This window comes from Pipistrellus hanaki, assembly GCF_964339955.1.
Source record: "Pipistrellus hanaki genome assembly, chromosome: 11".
Lineage (NCBI taxonomy): Eukaryota > Metazoa > Chordata > Mammalia > Chiroptera > Vespertilionidae > Pipistrellus > Pipistrellus hanaki.
In genome coordinates, this window is record NC_140513.1 from 71,274,264 (window position 1) to 71,294,508 (window position 20,245).

Consider the following 20,245-nt stretch of genomic DNA (forward strand, 5'->3'; position numbering starts at 1 on the left):
GACATGAGTGTTAATTGTTAAGAAGTGGGAATAAGAAGTCAATGTCAAGGCAACACGTTGACAACACTAGTTTCAAGCTGAGCTCCTGAGCACTCCTGGCTTCTGAGGAAGGGTCTTCCCCGTCACTCAGGCGGTCCCTCTGGGTGGGGACTCCAGGAGGACTGCATAGCCTCAATGGGAAGAGGCCAGAAAGTCCTACAGAAAGGCTCCTTTCTGAATGTGTCCATGAGATTACATCTAAGGCTAAGGCCAAGTCAGGTGACCCTGTGGCTGGGAGATCTCCTCCCTCTGGTGCTTACAGGGATGGGTGTGGAGGGGCCCACCGCAGAATTGGATCCCAGGAAATGGAAGCATCCTAATTTAAAGTTTCTGCTGTTGCCTTTGGCTGCTAATTGGTAGAACGTGGGGCAGGCGGGCCGAATGGGGTGCCTGATGTGCACACCTAGAGAAGTGAGATGGGGGCTGAAAGCCAAAGAGCAATGTCCCATTGGTGGGATGACGGAGGGGGGACAGAGTGGCTACCTGGGGAAGGGGAGAGATTGAGACTGGGGAAAGGATAAGTAGGTCAATAGGAGAGTAGACATGCCCTTGGAGCCCCCAAGGGAGGGGTGAGAGACAGCAGGTTGCCATCAGGAAGGAGTGGGCTCCTAGCAATAAGGTGGAGAGACAGGTTGGGCACCCAGGCATCCCAGCCCCACCATGAGGGCCCTCTAAGGACCTGGAGGGCGAATGGTGTGCCCAGGTACCTGCTCTCTGCCCTGCCCTATCTCTCCCTCTCAGAGAAGCAGGCCCCAGGGGGCTGTGTCCAGAGCATATACTGAGAGATTGCTCTTGGCCAGACCTCATACTGCCTTCTTCAGGTGTGGTCTGTACCTGGAAGTGCAGCTCAGTGTGTGTGTAAGGGGGTGGTGGTGGTGGTGGTGGTGGAGGTGAGGGGTTGGGCCCAGGGACTGCCATGCAAAGGCCTGCAGGTGGGAGGGGCATGGAAGCCTGCGAACCTCGGTGGGCTGTGCGGTGCAGACAGTTAGAGGTTTCTGTGGTGGATCCTCTGAGGGCAGGAGGGAGCAGGGAGAGGCTGGCAGGGGCCTGGGGACCACACCGTGGCTCATCCCGGAGGGGTGGACAGGTGAGCAGACTGAATGGACGGCCAGTGGCAGGGACCAGGGGCCTTGCAGACCATCTCTGAGGGGGAGGAAGTGACCCTGCAGTTCAAATGGTCTGGCTGACACCAAGCAGGGCGTGCTCTTTCGTGTGTGCCCGTGGTGACGCTGACTCACCTCCGTGCCATTCGCAGATCCGGACAAGGGACAGGATCTTTGACAGCATCAGCCATCTCATCAACCACCACCTGGTGAACAGGCTGCCCATCGTCTCCGCAGGGAGCGAGCTCTGCCTCCAGCAGCCGGTGGAGAGGAACCCGTGATCCACCAGCCGCCCTTCCTGACAGGCACCGTGGTGGGGGGCTCGGTTCCACCTGGGAGACCGGGCCGGCTGCAGGGACTCGGGCGCTGCCTCGGTCCGGAGCCCCAAGAGGAGTGTGTCTAAAGCGCAGGTTCTGTAAACTTGTCTGCTTTCTCACCTGCAGAGTAGAGGTGTACATACTATACATCCTGTACAAATGACCCTCCAAATTTCTATTTTTTAAGACTAAGAAAGAGGTAAGACTAATGTTCTGTGCTGTATGTTTTTAATGAAAAATGTTTGACTGTAGTTGTCTGGGCAAAATTTAATTCAACTGACCCATTCTCCTGGGCAAGTCCACCGGGAAGTGCCACTGGAGTCTGCCCGTGAGCCGGCCTGGGAGCAGACGCCGCAGGAGAGCGGGTGCGTGCCCGCGCTGTAACAGAGTCAGGCAAGGTGCCCCTGGGAGGTCCGGCCTGCACAGAGACGCGTGAGCGCTGGTTCCGGAGGCTCCTCCTGCTCCGCCGGGCTGTGCTCACACCTGTGTGCCGGCCAGCACCTGCGCTCCTGTGCTGCCCTGAGCAGGCGTCACTTGCGTTGTGTCGGCCACGCTGAGCTCAATGTTGTCCCCCACGACCTCTGTCGTCCAGGGGTTCTTGGGGCTGCATTCTGCTTCACCAATGGATATCCTCACTGGCACTGCGGCCCTTGCTCCTATCTGAGTGATGACAAAGAGCCAGTGTGGAGGGTGGTGGACAAAGCCCTGGATGGGTGCCCTTCTGGCAGACCGGTTGATTCCAGGCTGCTCCAGTGGCTGCTGGTGGACTTGCCCTATCCCTCTGTTCAGTGGAGAAGCCCGTGGACCAGCTGTGGGACATGTGCCCCCAGTTTTGTCCTGGGGTTCCCCTGCCTCCACGCTGGCCTGACCCAGGTCTTCTGAGAATCTGTCTGAGTTTCTGCTTCTGGAGCGACTGGGGGTAAAGCAATTGGTTGTCTCTGGTGCAGGTTTCCCAGTCGCTGCCTGAAAAGGCACAGAGCTGAGCGCGTCGCCTTCTGTGATGGTAAAGCACGCAGTTCCGGCTGGACGGTCTGGTGTTGGGAGCTGGCGTGTGTATGTCCGTTAGGTGAGGCCACGTGATTGGGTGGGTGTGTTTCAGAGACAGAGGATTCCCTGTGCCCTGGCAGCTCCTCCCTGTGCTTGAGGGGGGTGGGGGCAGGGCTCCTGGAGCGCCCACCTCCACATCGCCGCCCACAAGCCCCTCCTGATAACCTCTGGGCTGCAGGACTGAGGAGCTAAGGAGAGATTTTTAAAATTCTGATAAGCACTAATTTGGCAAAGTTTCTAAGTGTGTAAACTCCATTTTCAACTTTTGGGGTTTGTGGCCAGGGTGGGAGAGGGGATATATCTGATGGGCTAAGGATGGGTCGGAGCAGGTCCAAGGGTTCATGTCTAGCCTTCTTGGGAGTTTTTGCTCTTGGAGGGACCAGTGAATCCAAGCTGACAGTGGCTTCAATCTTCTAGAATGTTCTGCAGTGGATTGAAACTAACCTAGGCCACCCTGCGCTCTCTGGCTTCAGCGCAGTGTGGATGCCCGCTCTGAGTCCGCCGGCAGCAGTGAGGGCTGAGCGGGGCTGCGGGCAGCAGCTGGGCCTGCCCCTGCCCGGCACCGCGGACGGGGGAGTGAGCTTCCCGCGTGCTGCCTGGAGGCCTGCACCGGGCACAGAGCAGCCTGCGCTGCCCTCTGTGTGTGACACACAGACAGACAGGATGGCTTTTCCTTCTGCGCCTCCCGGCCGCCTGCTCTCTCCCTCTTGGGGACCTGCAGCCAGAGAGGCTCTGCTCTGAAGTCAGTGCTTATCTCAGTGATAAGCAATATACAATAGTGTTGTGGTTTTTTTGCATGAGAATCAATTTAGAAAGTTAAAAGTATTTGGGGATCAACTTTTGTTTCAATATGAATTCAAACTATGCATTCGAAAGCTCAGTTTCCACGACCACGTGCAGTGGCACAGCGGTTCCCTCCGCTCGTGAAGCAGCAGAGCCCGGGGGAGTCCTCTGGCCTCCTCCGCCGCCGGGATGGGCATGGCTGCGCCGCACGCAGGCGGGCCCTGGGCTCCCTTGCTGGAAGCCCCGCGGCTGTGGCGGCTTGGCGGGGAGTGGTCTGCACACCCCTCCCGCTCTCAGGCTGCCGTGGAGCTCAGGGCTGGAGGCAGATGCGATGGGCGGCCTCCCTGCGCAGCTGAGGCCATCTTCCTGCAGCTCCTCCTGCAGAGTCCCCACCGGGGCGGAGGCAGGCAGGGCAGCCCTCGGTGTGGCTCCAGGGCCCCTGATGCTGTGGCCACGCAGGGCCACTCTGGGCCCACAGAACACTCCCGGCCTGCTGCCCTCTCCTCGGCCCCTGCCACCCGCCCAGCCTCCGTGTGTGCTGGGAGCACTGGGCAGGCTGCGAGCCCAGGGGCGGGTGGCTGGAGCCCACACCTCGGCCTGCACCCCGGTAGGAACTCCGGTGGCCTCAGAGGGCATCCTGGTCCGGACGGGAGCTCGCGGCTCGGCGAAGCCAGTGCCTCCGGGTTGTCAGCGGCGGCTGCAGGGACGGGGACAGCTGATAAACAGGCGCTCAGGCAGCTGCCCGTCCACATCCGGGGCTAACGCTGCCGCTTCTGCCTTTTTACAAAGTGTCGTTTGAGCGCCCAAGGGCTGTTCACACAGGCCGTGAGCCGTGCTTCACTGCAGCACATCCTGTATCAGGCTGGCTGGGGGTGGGGAGGGGGTGGGGTGTCCCGGAGTGCCATGCCCTGCCCGGTCCCTCATCAGGCACCCCTGCCGGCCACCAGGTGCCCCTGCAGCTCCAGGTGTGAGGAGGCCCGTCCAGGCCGGGCTGTGCCCACACAGAGCCCCGGCCTGTGCTAGCCGTGGCCCCTGCACTGCGGGCTGTGCGGTCCCGGAGCCTGTGGGGTGGGGCCTCCGTGTGGCGGGACAGCCCTGTCCTCAGATGCCCCTCTCACGCTGCCCCGGGGCCGCAGAGGAGAAGAGTGGGAGGGCAGGCAGGGCGCTGCGGGACACACAAATCCTAGCCTTGGGTTTCAGAATTACCTCTGGGTCTGTAGTGAACTTGACAAAGCTGGTCCCGGAAAGAGGGAGAACACTGAGGAGCTGTCCTGCTCCCCATGAGGACGGGGCTCCGGGGCTGAGGCTGGAGGAGCCTTTCCCGGTGAGCGAAGGGCAGCCCAGGACTGCAACTCGGGGCGGCGCCGGCTGGATCCAGGACAGAGGGCAGGCCGCCAGGCCCCCTAGGGCTCTGAGGAGAGCTCGCCCACGGACGTGGACGTGACTCCCCCTCCTCGGGTTCGCATTTATCCATCTTTTCCCCAAAATGCGCAATGGCAAGCGCGTCGTTCCCACAGCAGCCCGGAGACGCCGCCAGGGCCGCGGGCTGGGGAGCGGGTGGCAGCACAGACTCTGAGCCACCTCGGTGCGTGGCCGGCCCCGCAGCCCCTCCCTGCTGGCTGCCCGCCTCTGGGATGCACAGGTGGGGCACAGGCAGCTTTACAGTGGCGAATGGAAATCAACACAATCATCAGCCAATAGTGACACAAGAACAGCTGTTTTGCTTACTCACAACAGTAAACCTACTTTCACCCCCCCTGTATTTTCATGCTCCTTCATGTCGGGGTCCAAGGGTGCATTCTGGGAGCTAACAGCAGGAGGTGAATGACCTTTAGGAGATAAAAGGCCAGTGACCAGCCGGATTTGTTTAAATGGGGCTTGTACGTTTGCAAACAACAGAAGGCACGGTGTTAAAACTGGCACATATTATAGCAGCGAGAAAAACTGAGCTCCATATGAGAACTTCCGAGTGGTGCGTGTGTCTGCACACACGTGCACTGCGCTCTTTAAGATGCGTGTGCGTCTGTCCGTGTGCCCAAGGGGCTGGCTGTACAGATCGCACCTTGGGACTCCTCCCGGGGTGTTGATATTTTGACTAACGAGGACCAGACAAAAAGTTAAACCAATGTTGAGGGTCTGGGAACAGACGTGTCCTGGCCTCTGGAGGAGGGCCCTGGAGGCTGTAGACACAGGCGGGAGGGCCGCAGGGTCCACGGTGGGGAACCTAGAGGGACGCGAGTGAGGGCAGGCCTGCCGGGGCAGATGGGGGAAGAGAAGAAGGGGGGATGGAGGAGCCTAAAGACAGAAGGGGCCATCCGTCCTGTGGTCAGCAGTGCGTAGTGTCTGGAAGAGGCCAGGCGTGGCAGAGGCCCACCATCAGCGGCCATGAGGCGCGGTGCCCTCCCTCAGCAGCTGCGTCCCTAGCACTTCTCAGTATCTAACTAGCTTCTGGTGCTCTAGTCTGGGCACTGGTCCCACGTGGCAGGCGCTGTCTGGGCTCCTGGGGCAGAAGCGTGCAGGAGGGGGAGGTGCCTGCCTGTGAGTGCCGCTCGGGAGGACCACAGGGTGTCAGTGTGATTAGCTGGTGCTGTGGCCATGGCCAATAGGACTGTGGTGGCCGCAGCTCCTGGGCGGGTCCGAAGGCTTTGGAACTGAAGGGCAGGAGACACACAGGCAGCCGAGGCAGAAGGCCCAGGAGGCGGCGGGACCCTGTGCAGCCACGAGCTGCTGCTATCAGGGGTGTGGGGTACAGGTGAGGCAGCTACCCTCACTTCTCTCTTCCCACCCGTGCTCACAGGGGCCCCACATGAGTGAGGCCCCGAGGCTCCTAAGCACAGGGCTCCCTCACGTGGGAGAAGAAATCTCAAAGTTTCCGTTGGGCTGAGTCACCTCAAGATGCTGTAGATAGAAGTGTGTGCGTGTGGGAGTCACGCTGTGGTCCTGAGGTTTGGTGGCTCACTTATGAGTAAATGATAATTAGCAAAGCAAAAAATAATGGGAAAACCCATCCTTAAAACAGAATTGCCTGTGACAACTATGTGTTGATTGCATATGGAATGTTCTCTGTTCCTTTGACTTTTGAATATGACTTGTTTTAGAATAAATATTGTAAATTACCTGAATGTTCTTTGTATTCAGATTTAAGCAAGAATTAACCAGTTCATCTTTAAGGCCAAGTATGAGGCAAGAACTCCACATAAATTTGATGTGTAATAAGATTCCCTTTTTTAAAGAGCATTTGGATGACGAATTATACATACCGACAAATATTATTTTAAAATGTCGTGTTTGGTTTACCATTAACTTTTGTGAAGCAGAAAAGCTTTCCTGTGAAGTTCTGTGTCTGGGTTTGCCGCCCGCTCACCACTTCCTGCTGGACTGGCAGGCGGACTCCGGGCCGCTGCGTGGGAATGCAAACCGGACAGCAGCTTCTCTCATCTCCGCTCTGGGAAAGGGGCAACGCCAGTCATTTGGCTGGAAGCTGGGAGCTTTGGCGATGCAACAGGGAAGGAAGTTGGCTTCAATTCCCTCCTCACCCTCCAAGATGGTTCCTTCAGGAGATGATGCGGTCCCAGCTGCGAGCCCTTGACGCGCACCTGACACATCCCCGTGCCTCTGGGTGGCCAGTGGAGGGGCTGCTTGGCCCCCAAGTATCACCACTGCGCTCAGGAGGGGGTTGGCACTGTGTGTGCAATGCTGCACTTCCCACTGGTCATCAGAAAATGTGCCTTCATCTTCAGAACAGCGGTGTGTGCGTTTCTGAGTGGAGGGCAAGCCTTTTGACATCTGACTTAGCCACTCAAATACTGGGTTGAGGTTTGCCCTCCTGGAGACCATTCAAAAGCATGGACTTGATAACTTTTTTCTATAAAATGTACCTTGTTACACTTCTGGGGCAAGCTCTTTGCCAGCTCAGAATAACCATGGGTCCAGGGTGGAGATAACAGCTGTCTTCCATTTTGTCTGTTGTTTCAATGACTGTCAGTGTAACTCTGTGGCAATAAAGAACATCATGAAAAGTCTCTCATTTGGATGGTGGATCGTGTGTTGCCTCAAAAGAGGGCAGGGAGTGTGCAACTCTTCCACTGGAAGCAGGTTCGCTCGGTCACTCTCCAGACTCCACGGCACAAGCACAGCCAGCCTGCCTCGGCCCAGGTGTGGGTGAGCACAGCATGGGCAGGTGCGTTCTCAGGGGCCTGTGTCAACTCACCGGCCTGCGCAGACGCAAAGGCGGCAGAGGCTGTGTCTGTTGCCACCATCCTAGTCATGCTAAATGCTAGCCTCCTTCTCTGTAGAACACAACACACACACCACACACACACACACTAGAATTTACCGTTGTAAAGGAGAAAGCCAGGAAAGGGCCAGTTCTGATTCTTCTCTCCTTTTGCAAATGGAGAAGCAAACATCCCGTCTCTTGGCCCCACCCTGACTGCCATGGCTCTCCCCGCCTTTTCCACCGAAGGGCAGTCTGCTGGCCTGTCAAAATGGCGACAGCCCGCTGCCCCTGGCTGCACGGAACCCAAGCTACACCAGAGGAAAGTATGGGTGGAAAGGTTATGGGGGTCTGCGTGCTTTCATTCCTGAAGAAACACTGGGACCCGGGGAGAGGTCAGGCTGCCATCTTGCACACCTCTAGGTGTTACCTTGCATGTACCCCCCAATGGACTCCCAACAACGGTTTACACAAAGGCTGTGGTTTTATTTGTTAACACACATACATGGGACAGCATGCAGGTTACTAGCCGAATGAGACCTGGGCAGGCTCTGGCGGAGCACTCAGCTTCAAAGCGGTCCGCTGGCTAGTTCGGAATGCCCCTGGCAGGTTACCGTTGGTTATTTTTTGCACATATCACATGAACACAGTTACTTTGTTGAGTCCTTTTCATTCAGATTGCTTGAATGTTTTGTGTTATTTCAAAGGGAAGTGTGGCGATGGTGCAAAGCATTACTATTATATTATTAGCTCCGAGATCTGGGGCCCCAAAGCAACTTGAACTATGACAGGCAGGCTGCGACCTCAGTGAAAGGTAATGCCCAACATTTTGGCTCTCTGATGCGTTCTTTCTGAACCTAGTACCTTAATGCTTAACTTTACAAGACATGCCCTGGGTTTGCTCACGTTACAGGGTAAAAGGACAAGTTCTTTTTCAATGATGTGAAAAGGTAACAAAAAAAAAAAAAAAATGCCACTGACGAACCTCTCCTTACAAACAGGATGTACGTCATCAATAATAAAATGAGGGCAGTCTCTGGTCAGTACACAGAGAGGCCCCAGGACCACAGAAATGTCCCTTAATGAGAGGAACTCGTATCAGAAAGAACAGAGCCAATTTCTCCGCAGAGACGTGTGTGTTAATGCTACTCCTTCTGTCTCTATTCAGTTACATTCGCGCCGAACCTAAAACTTCATGGAAGGTTTCCCCAAGTAAGAATCTTTTTGAAGGTTGTTTGCTTGGATTTTTCAAGAACCAAGACGTCAACCGTGTGCTTATGAGAGCTTACAGACGTGGCTCTGGCCATGGGTCGGCCCTTGGGGACGAGTGCACACGAGCGCGTCTGCGTGTGCCCCTCGTAGGCGACAGTGACACGGAGCCAGCCTGCGCTGAAGGGAAGATGGTGGTCGTCCACTTCCTGGAGGAGGGCACAGCCCCCAGCTCCCGTCTGTGCTGACAATGCAGCTGCTGGACAGTGGCTGTCAGGGCAGCTTTCCGCAAGTGGGGACATGGTGGCTGGCCCAGCTCCTCCGCTGTGACAACACGGGATTCTGACCTGGTGCTTTCCTGATACAGAATCAAACTTAACATGGGATCAAAGCGATGCCTCGTAAACCTGTCCTAACTCAGTAGAAACTTTCCATTCAACAGGCTGCCTCCCGCAACTTGACGAGACAGCCCAGGGGCCTGTCCTTGCTTCCCCGAGCAGGTGCATTTCTTAGTTAGTCTGAGCTCAGCCTCCTGAGGGACCTTGGCTGACGTTTTTGTGATTTGGGGAAACCCATGATTAATCATGTAATGTGGCTAATTTGGCTCCAGGTGTCCTTAACACCGAGCAGGGACACATGGCAGGTCCTCGGGAAACTTGGCTGTTCTGGCCAGGATCCTGCAGACACTGACCTGCCCCCGGGCATGGGTCAGGACTGTGTGAGGTCAGATCCACGCTTCTGGGACCGCCTTGGACAAGGGCTTTTTGAGAATTTTTGCATTTGACACCTGCTGGACTCCAGACTTCATGTCTGTCTGAGACTGGGACCGGTGTCACCTGTTCCCAGGCATGTCCCAACAGCACGGGCAGAACATGTCCGTGCTGTGACCACACTGAGTGCGCAGCCTCTGCACGTGCCACAGTGGCCACGCGGACCCCCGTGCAGCTTGGCACCCTTGGAAGGCTTTGGACCCGGAAACAGACAAAGAGCACTTTCCACACTGAAATGGGATGGCGAGTCCTTGAGTCCCAGCCTGACGAGACAGCCTCACCCAGCAGGCTGTTGGCAAAACGGATTTCCCGAGTCTCCGCTCCGGTAAAGCCCTGGCGAGGCTGCTATAAATAAGAGGTTGAGCGTCAACCTATGACCCAGGAGGTCATGGTCCATCCCCAGTCAGGGCACAGGCCTGGGTTGCAGACTCCATCCGTAGTGGGGGCTGTGCAGGAGGAAGCTGATCAATGATTCTCTCTCATCACTGATGTTTGTCTCCCTCCCTCTCACTTCCTCTCTGAAACCAACACAAACAAGCAGGGGCCGCAGAGCTGGGCACTGCTCCCGCAGAGACGGAGGATCACTCCGCGGGCCCCGCCCTCACTTGCAGAGGGGCCCGTTCTGCAGGGTTTTGTTCCTGTCGGTTAGGCATGGGGAGGGGGTCGTCTGGGTCATGTCTTCCTTGCTCTTCGGGGAGGGGCTGCTGTTGCTGCCACTGGACTTGCTCTTGCTCGGGTCGAGGGCGAGCTGGATGGGTAGGGAGCGGGTGCCCCGGGCGGGGACCAGGCAGTGGCAGACGAGCCGGAAGAAGGCCCGCCGCATCTCCTTGCTGGCCAGCGTGTAGATGACGGGGTTCATGGCGGAGTTGAGCACGGCCAGCACGATGAACCACTTGTCCTTGAACAGGACGGCGCACTCCTTCACTCTGCAGGCCACGTCGGCGAGGAAGAGGACGAAGAGCGGCGACCAGCAGGCGATGAACACGGTCACCACGATGACCACGGTGCGGAGCAGGGCCATGGAGCGCTCCGAGTGCAGGGGGCTGGCCACCCGGCGGCTGCTGGACCGCACCAGGCAGTAGATGCGCGCGTACAGGATCACGATGGCCGCCAGGATGGCGGTGAAGACGCTGATGCAGAAGGCGATGTACTTCTTGGAGTAGAGGGGCAGGATGGTGGAGCAGTCGGGGAGGTTGTGCAGGCAGTTCCAGCCCAGGATGGGCAGGGCTCCCAGCGAGAGCGCGATAAGCCAGCACATGCCGATGAGCAGGAAGACGCGGTGCTTCTTATTGGCGTTGTACGGCCTCATTTTGATCATGGTCAGGTGCCGCTCGATGGCGATGGCCAGGAGGCTGCAGGTGGACGCCCCAAGGGCCACGAACATGCTGCCTTCTCGCAGGAACCAGACCGTGGGAGACAGGCTCAGTGTCCTCTTGCCCGACATCAGGATGTTGACCTTGTAGGCGATGCCGGCCAGCAAGTCGCAGAGAGCCAGGTTGCTGATGAAGAAGTACATGCGGTTGTGAAGCTTCTTGTTCTTCCAGATGGCGATCAGAACCATCAGGTTCTCCAGGACGATGAAGCTGCAGAGCACCAAGAACAGCACGGTGGTGAGGGCGCTGCCCTCGGGGGCATCCGCCAGCCGGCCGGCCAGCTTGCCCACGTAGCTGTAATGTTCGTACAGAGTCCCGTTTCCGGGGGAGGGCCTGGGCCTCGGGGTGAGGACCCTGGACATCACTTGGAATTTACAGGCCATCGGCTCCAGATCCAGCAGAGGGCGCCTCAGGAACGTCCATTTCTAGCAAAGACCAGCTCAGGCTTCCCAGGTGATCCTGGCCAGCCCCCTGCTGGGGTGCTGGGAATGGGCTCCTGCAAACAGAAAAAAAAAAGGGGGTGGCAGCAAAGCTGGAGAAAGGCACCCAAAACGCTAACGCACGTGGCTGGGCCTAGGGGCTCAGAGAGGGCCTCCGTTCCCGGGACGGAGGAGGGTGGGAGCGCTGGGGTCTGGCTGCCAGGAGGGGAGTTCAGTGGGGAGCCCCGGTCACTCACAGACCCAGAACTTCCCTCTGGAAATGCCGTCGGTTAGCCCTCACCCACTGCACGGGAGCTGGCGGCCCATCCTCAGCAGGAGAAACTGGAGCCTCTGAGGCCGGGGAAACAGGAGGGCCTAGGGAAGGTGCCACCTGGTTTCTGAGAGCTCTGGGTGAGTCTCAGAGTGACATCACAGGACACGCCCACACTGCCCGCTCGCCTTCCCTGGAGCCAAGCAGGGCCCAGGGCAGAAGCCAGATCCTGATGGCCCTTAGGTCTGCAGGGCCGGGAGCCCTGACCTCTGACCACGTGGCCCCCGAGGAAGACAGCCGAGAACCTGAAGCCGCTTCGCTGGTGAGCAGCTGAGCGTGGAGCTGGGAGGAAGGAACACACACCTGTACAAGTGGAGTCCACCTCCTTGGAGCTTACAGGGAGAGAGAGCAAGCAAGGCCAAGCACGCGGACTTGGAGTTTGGCTTAAAATTCAAATGCCTGAATAGCAGCATAACTACCTACTCCCCCTGCTCCCCTCCCACCACCCAACTCAGTGCACATGAGCCGAAGGACACAACCAACTTGGGAGACGACGAGTGAGACAGTGAAGGTGCTGAGCCCACGAGCCAGGCCCTGGGTGGCCCTGGATTTTAATGCCTCCCCCACCCGACCTGGACACTCCCCACCCCGCCTGCGGCCTCCTGGGACGTCCAGGGGGACCCAGCCACTGAGGAGGAAAGGGCTTTCAGTGGACTCCCTGACTTTACCTTTAAGTTATGAATACATAAACGCGTAGCTAAGATCAAATGGCGTCATCTACAGCAGCCACCGTGTGTATCGGTGGAGCTTTTTGTACTTTTGGACATTTAATTCACAACCTTAGCTTTGGGTTGAGGGCAAATGGACCACCCTACTGACCTGGGGCTCCGTGCTTCGGGGTGATGGGCTCTGACGGCTTCCCCTACCCTCTGAGCTCATCCCAGGCCCAGACAGGCCTCAGCGCCTGGAAGGACACAGGGATCAGCGTGGGCAGCTGCTGTGCAGGGGGAAGCAGAGGAGACCCAGCCAGGGCCCCCTGCCTACGGGACCCTCCAGGTAACCGCTTTCCTGCCCTCGGGTGCTGGTCCCTGAGGAGGACGGGGTCGCCAAGGACACCACGCGTGTCCGTGTCCACGGGAAAGGCCAGCACCAGGGCAGGGAGAGAGAGTTTACTGATTTTCAGAGAGAGGAAGGGGAAAGGAGAGAGAAACACCGATGTGAGAGCCCACACTCCACGGCTGCCTCCTACATGCCCCACACCGGGACTGAGCCCACACCGGCACTGACCAGGAATCGACTGGCACCCCCGGTGCATGGGACAACAATGGAGCCAACGGGCCAGGGTGAGGAGCACACTTTTTCGAGCACACGTCCTGTGAAGTGTGAGTCTCCACATGGGATTGGAAGGCACCCAGCTGTCCTTGGAATTTAAAAGCGTATTTTCTTTGCATTATCCACAGCAGAGAGTAGACCTTCCTGAGAGCTGAGTGCTGGCCGAAGGCCAGCCTGAGCTTACTCGCGGCTCAGCATTGCCCTGCCTCCTCCAAAGCATCTTGTAGGGGCCAGCTAGCTTACCCCGCAGAAACGGGTCCCAACCGGGCGCCCCTGAGGCTGGCCCCTCTGTGCCCCAAGCCCCTTCCCAAACGGGACCACTGTCTGGCTTCTCACCCCTTAGGCCAGCCTGCTACTGAGCTTCCCATGAAGGAGCCCTGCCGGAAGCTGCTGTGCTGGGTGGGATGCTCCTGCCATCATGGGGGTGACTGCTGATTGGACAGACGCACCGTTTGTTGTTTGTGGACGTGGTGTTCTTTCCGTGCCCTGAATGCCCACGTCCTGTGTGAGCAGGTGCTGTGTGTCCTCGATACCACTGATCCGTGAGCATGCGGTGCTGGCACCGAGCGTGGGCTCTGACGCAGAGAGTCCCTCAGAGGCTTCCTGGGCCCGGCCAGAGCCCGAAGCTGAGTGTGTGTGGAGCAGAGAGAGCCTCCGAAGATGAGATTTACCCATTTCACATTTTGTTTTATCTTAAAAATTAGTGTCTGGGGCTGGCAGAGACAATGTACAAGTTTGATCGCTGCTTCAAGTCCAGCTGCACTCGGCAAGCCCAGTGCTGAGGAGTGTGTGCTGGCCAGTCCCATGCGCACATCCTTAGGAAGCTGGGCGTGTTACAGTAGATACACGGCTGGCTCGTAGGCAGAGGTCGTCCAGGGAATCTATATTCCCTTGTGCTTCGGCCTGGAGCAGGCCTGGCTCACACCCTCCAGACAGAGGTACCCTGCCCAGGCCCGAGGCCCTCATCCACCCACAGGGCGTTCGCACTCATAGGCTGGGACTTCCCAGGCCGGCGGCAGGCGTTTCGGCACCAGCACCTCTCACAGAGAAAGAACAAAATGCCTTCCAGAAGGCGGTGCAGGCTGTGTCACCCAGTTTAGACCTGCCAGGCCAGGGTGCTCCCTTTCCCTGCATTCCCGGGAGGCAGGTCCGGAGAGAGCACTGCAGGGATGGCTTCCAGATGTGCTTTCTATGCTAACGAGTCACTCTCTCGGGTCAATTTGAAAAATAAACAAACTATAAAAAGAAGAAAGAGAAAAAAGCACAGAAAAACATGTCCACATAGCCTAGGGTCTCTTCCTCTCTCAGGCGGGGAAGGAGAGCACAGTAAGACAATGAGGAGTTTCTCCTGGCCAGACGCAGGGCGCAGGGCTTCCAGTGGGCACGTCTCCCGGGGTACCGGCTAGCTCTCCTCCGAATGGAACGAAAACACCACACGGTTGCCAACGAGTGAAATTCCTTGGAAAGCAGGGTTTTTTCCTTCCAAGAGGAAAGAATGAGTTGGCCCTCACGGAAACCCCTTTGCCGGCGAGCACCCCTCGCTCGGATTTCTCAGGGGCCCTTCTGCTTCCAGAAGCGGCAGAGGCTCTGCACACCCGCCCAGCGCTGCACTGAGCTCCAGGCCACAGGGCGCTGCTGGTGAGCAAACCACCGCTGTCCGGTCCAGCGCTCACTCCTCTGGGCCCCAGGCCTGTCCCTCGGGGGACAATTGTTTTTGATCCAAAAGGTCTTCCTCTCTTTGTTTCTCAATGAAGCTTTTCAAGCTTTCCTGCCTGCTCTAAGTAAGGTACAGGACTGAATTCCTACCAAGACTGTCACAGGACCAACATGGGTGTGTAGGACCGAGCTCCTCAAGGGAGCTAAAGGTAATGCACATAAGAGGTGTTCTGCCTGAGAAGTCCTAAGAGTGGGCTCCCAGCCCTCTCACTCGGAGACAAGGCCCATGCTATGCACATGGCACCTCGCAGGGACCATGCCTGCTCTCCCATCTGCCTTCGGAATGTGCACAGGAGGAAACTGTGAGCACATGAGGAAGAGGCTGGGCGGGGGAGGGGGCGCGGGGAGGCAGAGACTCGGAAGAGGCAAGACTGGGCTGGATGTCTGTGCCATTTCACCGCATTACTCATAAGGTGACCACCTTTCCACGTGTCCTTCACCTTGATGGTGATAAGAGCATCCCTAGCGTGCTTTCGAGCCAAACCACCTCTGGCTACTGTGCTACAAATCCTGGAATGCAGGCTTTACTGAAGTAAATGGAAAATTCCGCCTCCAGGGAAATGGAGCAGCATCCAGGCCAAAGAGCCTCGTCGGCTGACAGGACCCCCCTCCAGATCACCGTGCCGATGGGTGTGGACGCACCACCAGGCGCCACGTTCTCCACCAAGCAGCCTGATGTCTGGTCTCTTACAGACAAAGCTTCAATTCCTCAGAATCGGAATAATACAAAAACAAACAAAAGAGGCAACTTTATGTCCAGTAACTGTACATTAGCTGAAATGTACTATTAATTGACACTAGATGGGATTCCACACCGTACATCATATCTCCAAGAGCTTATGGAAAACCTCTTAAGGCAATTAATTACTCGAGCAGAAAATATTCAGCAAAGAAATCATAGGAAATCACTCCAAAACTGGTGGAAGAACTAGGAAGCCACGTGCGAGGCAGGGCCCGAGCGTGCCTCGTCAGCTGTGTCAGCACTCAAGTCCCGGTCCTGAGTCGCGGCAGACAAAATGGGGCTCTACAAGGTGGCACCCCTACCTTTTCAAGACTATGACATGCTCGAATTCCCAAATTTTTTTGTAATAAGAATATATGCATACACTGTAGATACCGAATCATCTTTAGGGGATGGAAGAAATACAATGGAATCGAAAGTGTGTCGTCATTCCCAGAGAAGGAAATCAATCCCGCATGTTGAGAAAGAAAGCCGTTAGCCAACATGCGCGGCTCCTTCCACAGCAGCGCGGGAGCGGCCTGCGAGGCCTGCGGAGGCATTGGGTCTGGCCAGGCCCAGGCGATAGGAGTGAGTTAATTAAAAGTTTGACCAAATACAGAAGGGTAATTTTTAAGTTGATAAATTTGTATGGCCCACGAATGATGTTATAAATATCCAAATGGCCCTGGGCAGAAAAAGGTTCCCCACCCCTGGTCTACAGGAAAACAGGAGTTTCTACTATCCACTGCGTATAAAATTAGGAGAGTCATGCACGTAAGGAAATTCACAAACAGAGAGAAACGGCCTTTTCAAAAACGAAAACTGGATGAGACATCACTGGGCCTCTATCGTAGAGGAGGCTCCTAAGGGCTGACTGCACTTTACCTCTTGTTCCCGGGCCTGGTGACAAGAGTGGCTGGACAAGCAGGCCCCGTGTGAGCATCTGCTGATGGGAAAACACAGAGTGTGGCTCCCCTGTGACAGCAAACGTGGTTCCCACGGGCATCGAGCTCTGCATCAGTTACGTGAGAAATTGGACAGATCCAGGCACTTGCACAACTTGAGCACCACAGGCACCACCACCGCCACCTCCTGCACTACCCGGCCACAGCCTGGCCACCCTGCAGTCCCAGCCCAGCAGAACGGAACCCTGCCCCTGCACTCTCTGGGAGTTGCGTTCGTTCTTCTTCGCCAGGCCTGCACGATGCTCATCAGGGCGGAAAAGAATGCTGGAAAGGTGAAGCATGCGCATGTAACCATAGGAAATGTCCCGCCTCTATGGCCAGAAGCTCCCGGTCTGGAGGCGGCAGGGCTCCCGGGAGGGCACTGCCTGCAGGGTGGCCTTCGCGTTTTTTAAATCACCTCCCACAGGAGCCTCTGTTCGCGCTGCCGTCCTTCCCGCATCTCCACAACAAACTGTGTCCTTATGAAAACAACGCTAGCAAGAAGTCCCTCTTTTACTCTAAATATAAAACACCACAAAGAATTCCTCATTGGAAGTGTCCGATGTCAGAGAGGGAGAGAGGGGTCAGAGGGAGGGAGAGACCAGTCGCAGGGCCTGGCCCCTTCCCTGGCTTCATCTGCTGTGTGTGCAGCGCCGGGGCTATGTGGGCGCCCGACCGCACCCGGACTGGACCTTCCGCCCGAATCTGACAGCCCCGATCGCCTTGTTTGAGGACTAAACGGAAAAGAGGGATTCCGGGGCCAGTGTAGCTTTGGAAAGTGGTTTCAGCAGAAGGACCACAGGACACACTCCAGCGCCCCAGTCCTCTGTCTGGGAGGCGCTGTTTAACGGTCCACGAGAAACGGCCTGGACTTTCTCCGGGAAAAGCCGCTTCTCCATTCAGTTACCAAGGAGCAGCGGAGTTCACGGGGAAGGCGCCCTCCCTGCCGCGGCCCGGAGGCGGGATAGAGTTTGGGGGTGGCTGTGGGGGTGCCCGGAGCCGGGATGGATTTGGGGTGGCTGTGGGGGTGCCCGGAGCCGGGATGGAGTTTGGGGGGCTGTGGGGGTGCCCGGCATCGGGATGGAGTTTGGGGGGCGGGTGTGGGGGTGCCCGGAGCCGGGATGGATTTGGGGGATCTGTGGGGGTGTCCGGCGCCGGGATGGAGTTTGGGGGGGGATGTGGGGGTGCACGGCGCCGGGATAGAGTTTGGGGGGGGGCTGTGGGGGTGCCCGGAGGCGGGATGGAGTTGGTGGGGGGCTGTGGGAGTGCCCGGCGCTGGGATGGAGTTTGGCGGGGCTGTGGGGGTGCCCGGAGGCGGGATGGAGTTTGGGGGGGCTGTGGGGGTGCCCGGCGCCTGGATGGAGTTGGTGGGGGCTGAGGAGGTGCCCGGCGCCGGGATGGAGTTTGGGGGGGCTGTGGGGGTGCACGGCCGCCAGGGTCGCGGTGGCGCCGGATGGGGGGGAATCTCCTGCAATAAGTGGACCCGGCGGCCCCCGCCCGCCCGGAGCCCGCGCCCCCGGCCCCGGCCCCCGGCCCCCGGCTCACCTCCGTCCGGGCAGGCGCCGGGGCCGCCTTTATCCCGGGCCGCTCCTCCGCTCAGACCGCCTGGTAGACCTGGGGCTCCGGGCTCGCACCCCGGCCAGGAGGTCTCGCCTGGGCTCGTCCCGCCGCCACACTCAGCGCCGGGTCACTGTCCCCGTCCCGGGACCGGCTCCCTCAGCCTCTGCACGCGCCGAGCACAAACCTCTCCTGTCCCCGGGGCGGGCCCGACCGCACCCCGCCCCCATCCGCCCCCATCGGCCCTCGGCTCCTCCCCTCCCCTCCCCTCCCCTCCCCTCCCCTCCCCTCCCCTCCCCTCTCCTCCCCTCCCTTCCCCTCCCCTCCCCTCCCCTCCCCTCCCTTCTCTTCCCCCCCTCCCTTCCCCACCCCTCCGTTCCCTTCCCCTTCTCTCCCCTCCCCTCCCCTTCCCTTCCCTCCCTTCCCCTCCCCTCTCCTCTCCTCCTGCCCGCCCGCCCTCTCTCTCTCCGGCGCCCCCCGGCAGACTGAGCCCTGGGCCGCCTCTCCCCTCCGGAGCCCTCCGCCCGCCTCTCCCCTCCGGAGCCCTCCGCCCGCCTCTCCCCTCCGGAGCCCGGGGCCCAGGCCCACAGCCCTCCCGCCCGGACGCGCAGGCCGCCTGCCGCGAACCCGGGGACCCAGCGCCCCGCCCGGCCGCGGCTCCTCCGGGGACGGAATCGATGCTCCCGGCGCGGCGCCCCGGAGGGAGGGAGAGGCCGGGTCCGCTCTGGGGACCGAACGCGGGCGGGGCGGGAAGGGGGGCGCAGAGGACAGGGCCCCCGGCTCCGAGGGCCGGACGTCCCCGAGGGGAAGCCTGGGGCGCACGAGGCCGGAGCGACGGGGGGACCTTGGGGAGGGGGCCCCGGTACTGGCCCCCGCCTGGCCCCCGGTGCCGTCTCCTCTGGGGGCGCCCCGAGCAGCTTCCCGGGCGCCGCGGGTGGGCGCCCCCGGCACGTGTCCGGCACCGGGCGCCCTACGGGCTCTGGGGAAGCCTCGCTCGGGAGCCGGCGGAGGGCGGGGGTGTGGGGGGGGAGCGGCCCGGGCTGCCCCAGGGCTCGGGGGAGCGGGCCCCGCCCGGCCCGTAGTCCGCCGGGCCTGGCCCTCGGCACCGGACTTCTGGACTCGCCCCTGCTGTCTGGCACAAGCCCGAGAAGCCATGTCTCCCCAACTGCAGGTGAGACCGAATGTGTCCCATTTCCCTCTCCTGCGGCATCAGGTCAGGAGAGGGCAGGGGGGACTGGCCCCTTGCCATCACCAGGGCAACGAGACGCTGTACTGGCCCGGTGTCAGGGGCAGACTCCAGAGGCCTAAAGCTAACGGGCTCCTCATCGCAGGTGCCCAGGGGAGGCAGTGGGCACTCAGGGCGCTGTGGAAACTCCTCTTTGACCAGCTCCGTTCCCCCATTCCCTGTCCTGGGAGGCTCTCCCCTTACAAGCCCCCCTCCCCCCCGCGGACTGACAGCCTTCCCCCCTGCCCCCCCCCCCCCAGCTCCCACACAGCCCCGCCGGCAGCCAGGCTGTCCCGCCTCCTCCAGAGGCCAGCGCACCGTCTGGGAAGGCAGTCTCCGCTGGGCCCTGCTCAGCAGGTAGGCTCTGCTCAGACCAAGGCCCCGCACATGTAGACACTGGGAGTGAGCGAACTTCCAGCCTGCAGCCCTCAGGACAGAGGCTTCGCCTCCTGCGGAGAACTGGCTAACCACGCGGTGCCAACTGGTAAAAAAAAAACAAAACATTTTCCAGCTGCAACGGCCACGCCTGGCTTCCAGCACCTTACTGGGATCCAGTATATAATGGGATCCAGTATGTAACAGGATCAAGTATGTGAGTGTGTAACAAGAGCCACTCATGCTGGACCAAGCTGGCAGCACGGGGGGAGGCAGAGACCAGAGCATAGGAGCACCCAGGTTCTGATCTGGCTAACATGCTCAGCTCGGATCAGGTCAAGTGCGGAGCCTGCACTCCACTGAGGGATGGAGGGGGCGGGCACCAAGGCGAATGGCACCCAGCAGAGCGGTCTGAGAGCGGCCATTCTCCGTCAGTCACTGGCCTGGTCTCCTCAGAAAGGCCAGTGTCAGGAAAGGGGTGACAGTGGTCCTAGTACAAGTGCCACTGACATGATGCACATTCATCAGCACAAGCATGGAGCCTGATGGCGCCAGGTCAGCTGGCCTCCACGGAAGACAAGGGGCGGGTGTTCAGCATGATGGGCATTGACCACTACCACAGGGTTATTGTCAATGTCATTGCTGTGATAACACACACTGCTCCTCTAGGACAGTGTTTCCCACACTTCTCTCATGATGAGAATCACCTGGTGGAGTTGTTAAAACACAGATTCCTGAATCCCAACTAAGAAGTGCTAAACTAGAATTTTTGGGAACATATAGGTAAAATGGTATACTTAACTTAGTGCTCTGTCTTAGATACAAGTA

General features: G+C 58.9%; 2 protein-coding genes across 5 annotated transcripts in view; one reads left to right on the forward strand and one right to left on the reverse strand.

Annotated features, from left to right (window-relative positions):
* SHC3 (SHC adaptor protein 3) overlaps positions 1-2,658 on the forward strand; it is a 138,041-nt gene extending 135,383 nt beyond the window's left edge. For both annotated transcript variants that reach the window (XM_084899077.1, XM_084899078.1), the window contains one exon: positions 1,295-2,658. In XM_084899077.1, the coding sequence (XP_084755203.1) occupies positions 1,295-1,423 (129 nt within the window). In that variant the 3' untranslated portion in view covers positions 1,424-2,658. The remainder of the gene's footprint in view (positions 1-1,294) is intronic.
* Positions 2,659-4,739: 2,081 nt separating this feature from the next.
* S1PR3 (sphingosine-1-phosphate receptor 3) lies at positions 4,740-17,998 on the reverse strand. 3 transcript variants are annotated; one of them, XR_014796293.1, is made up of 4 exons: positions 17,806-17,998; positions 8,873-11,353; positions 5,480-8,821; positions 4,740-5,449 (listed from the first exon to the last, which is right to left on the reverse strand). XR_014796293.1 is itself a non-coding variant. In XM_084898577.1 (2 exons), the coding sequence occupies exon 2, from the start codon at positions 11,238-11,240 to the stop codon at positions 10,086-10,088; it is 1,155 nt and encodes a 384-aa protein (XP_084754703.1). In that variant the 5' UTR covers positions 11,241-11,353; positions 17,806-17,998; the 3' UTR covers positions 4,740-10,085. The 3 variants fall into 3 exon arrangements, 1 of the variants encoding a protein (XP_084754703.1); XR_014796294.1 differs by having other exon boundaries at positions 4,740-8,821; XM_084898577.1 differs by having other exon boundaries at positions 4,740-11,353.
* Positions 17,999-20,245: the final 2,247 nt, after the last annotated feature.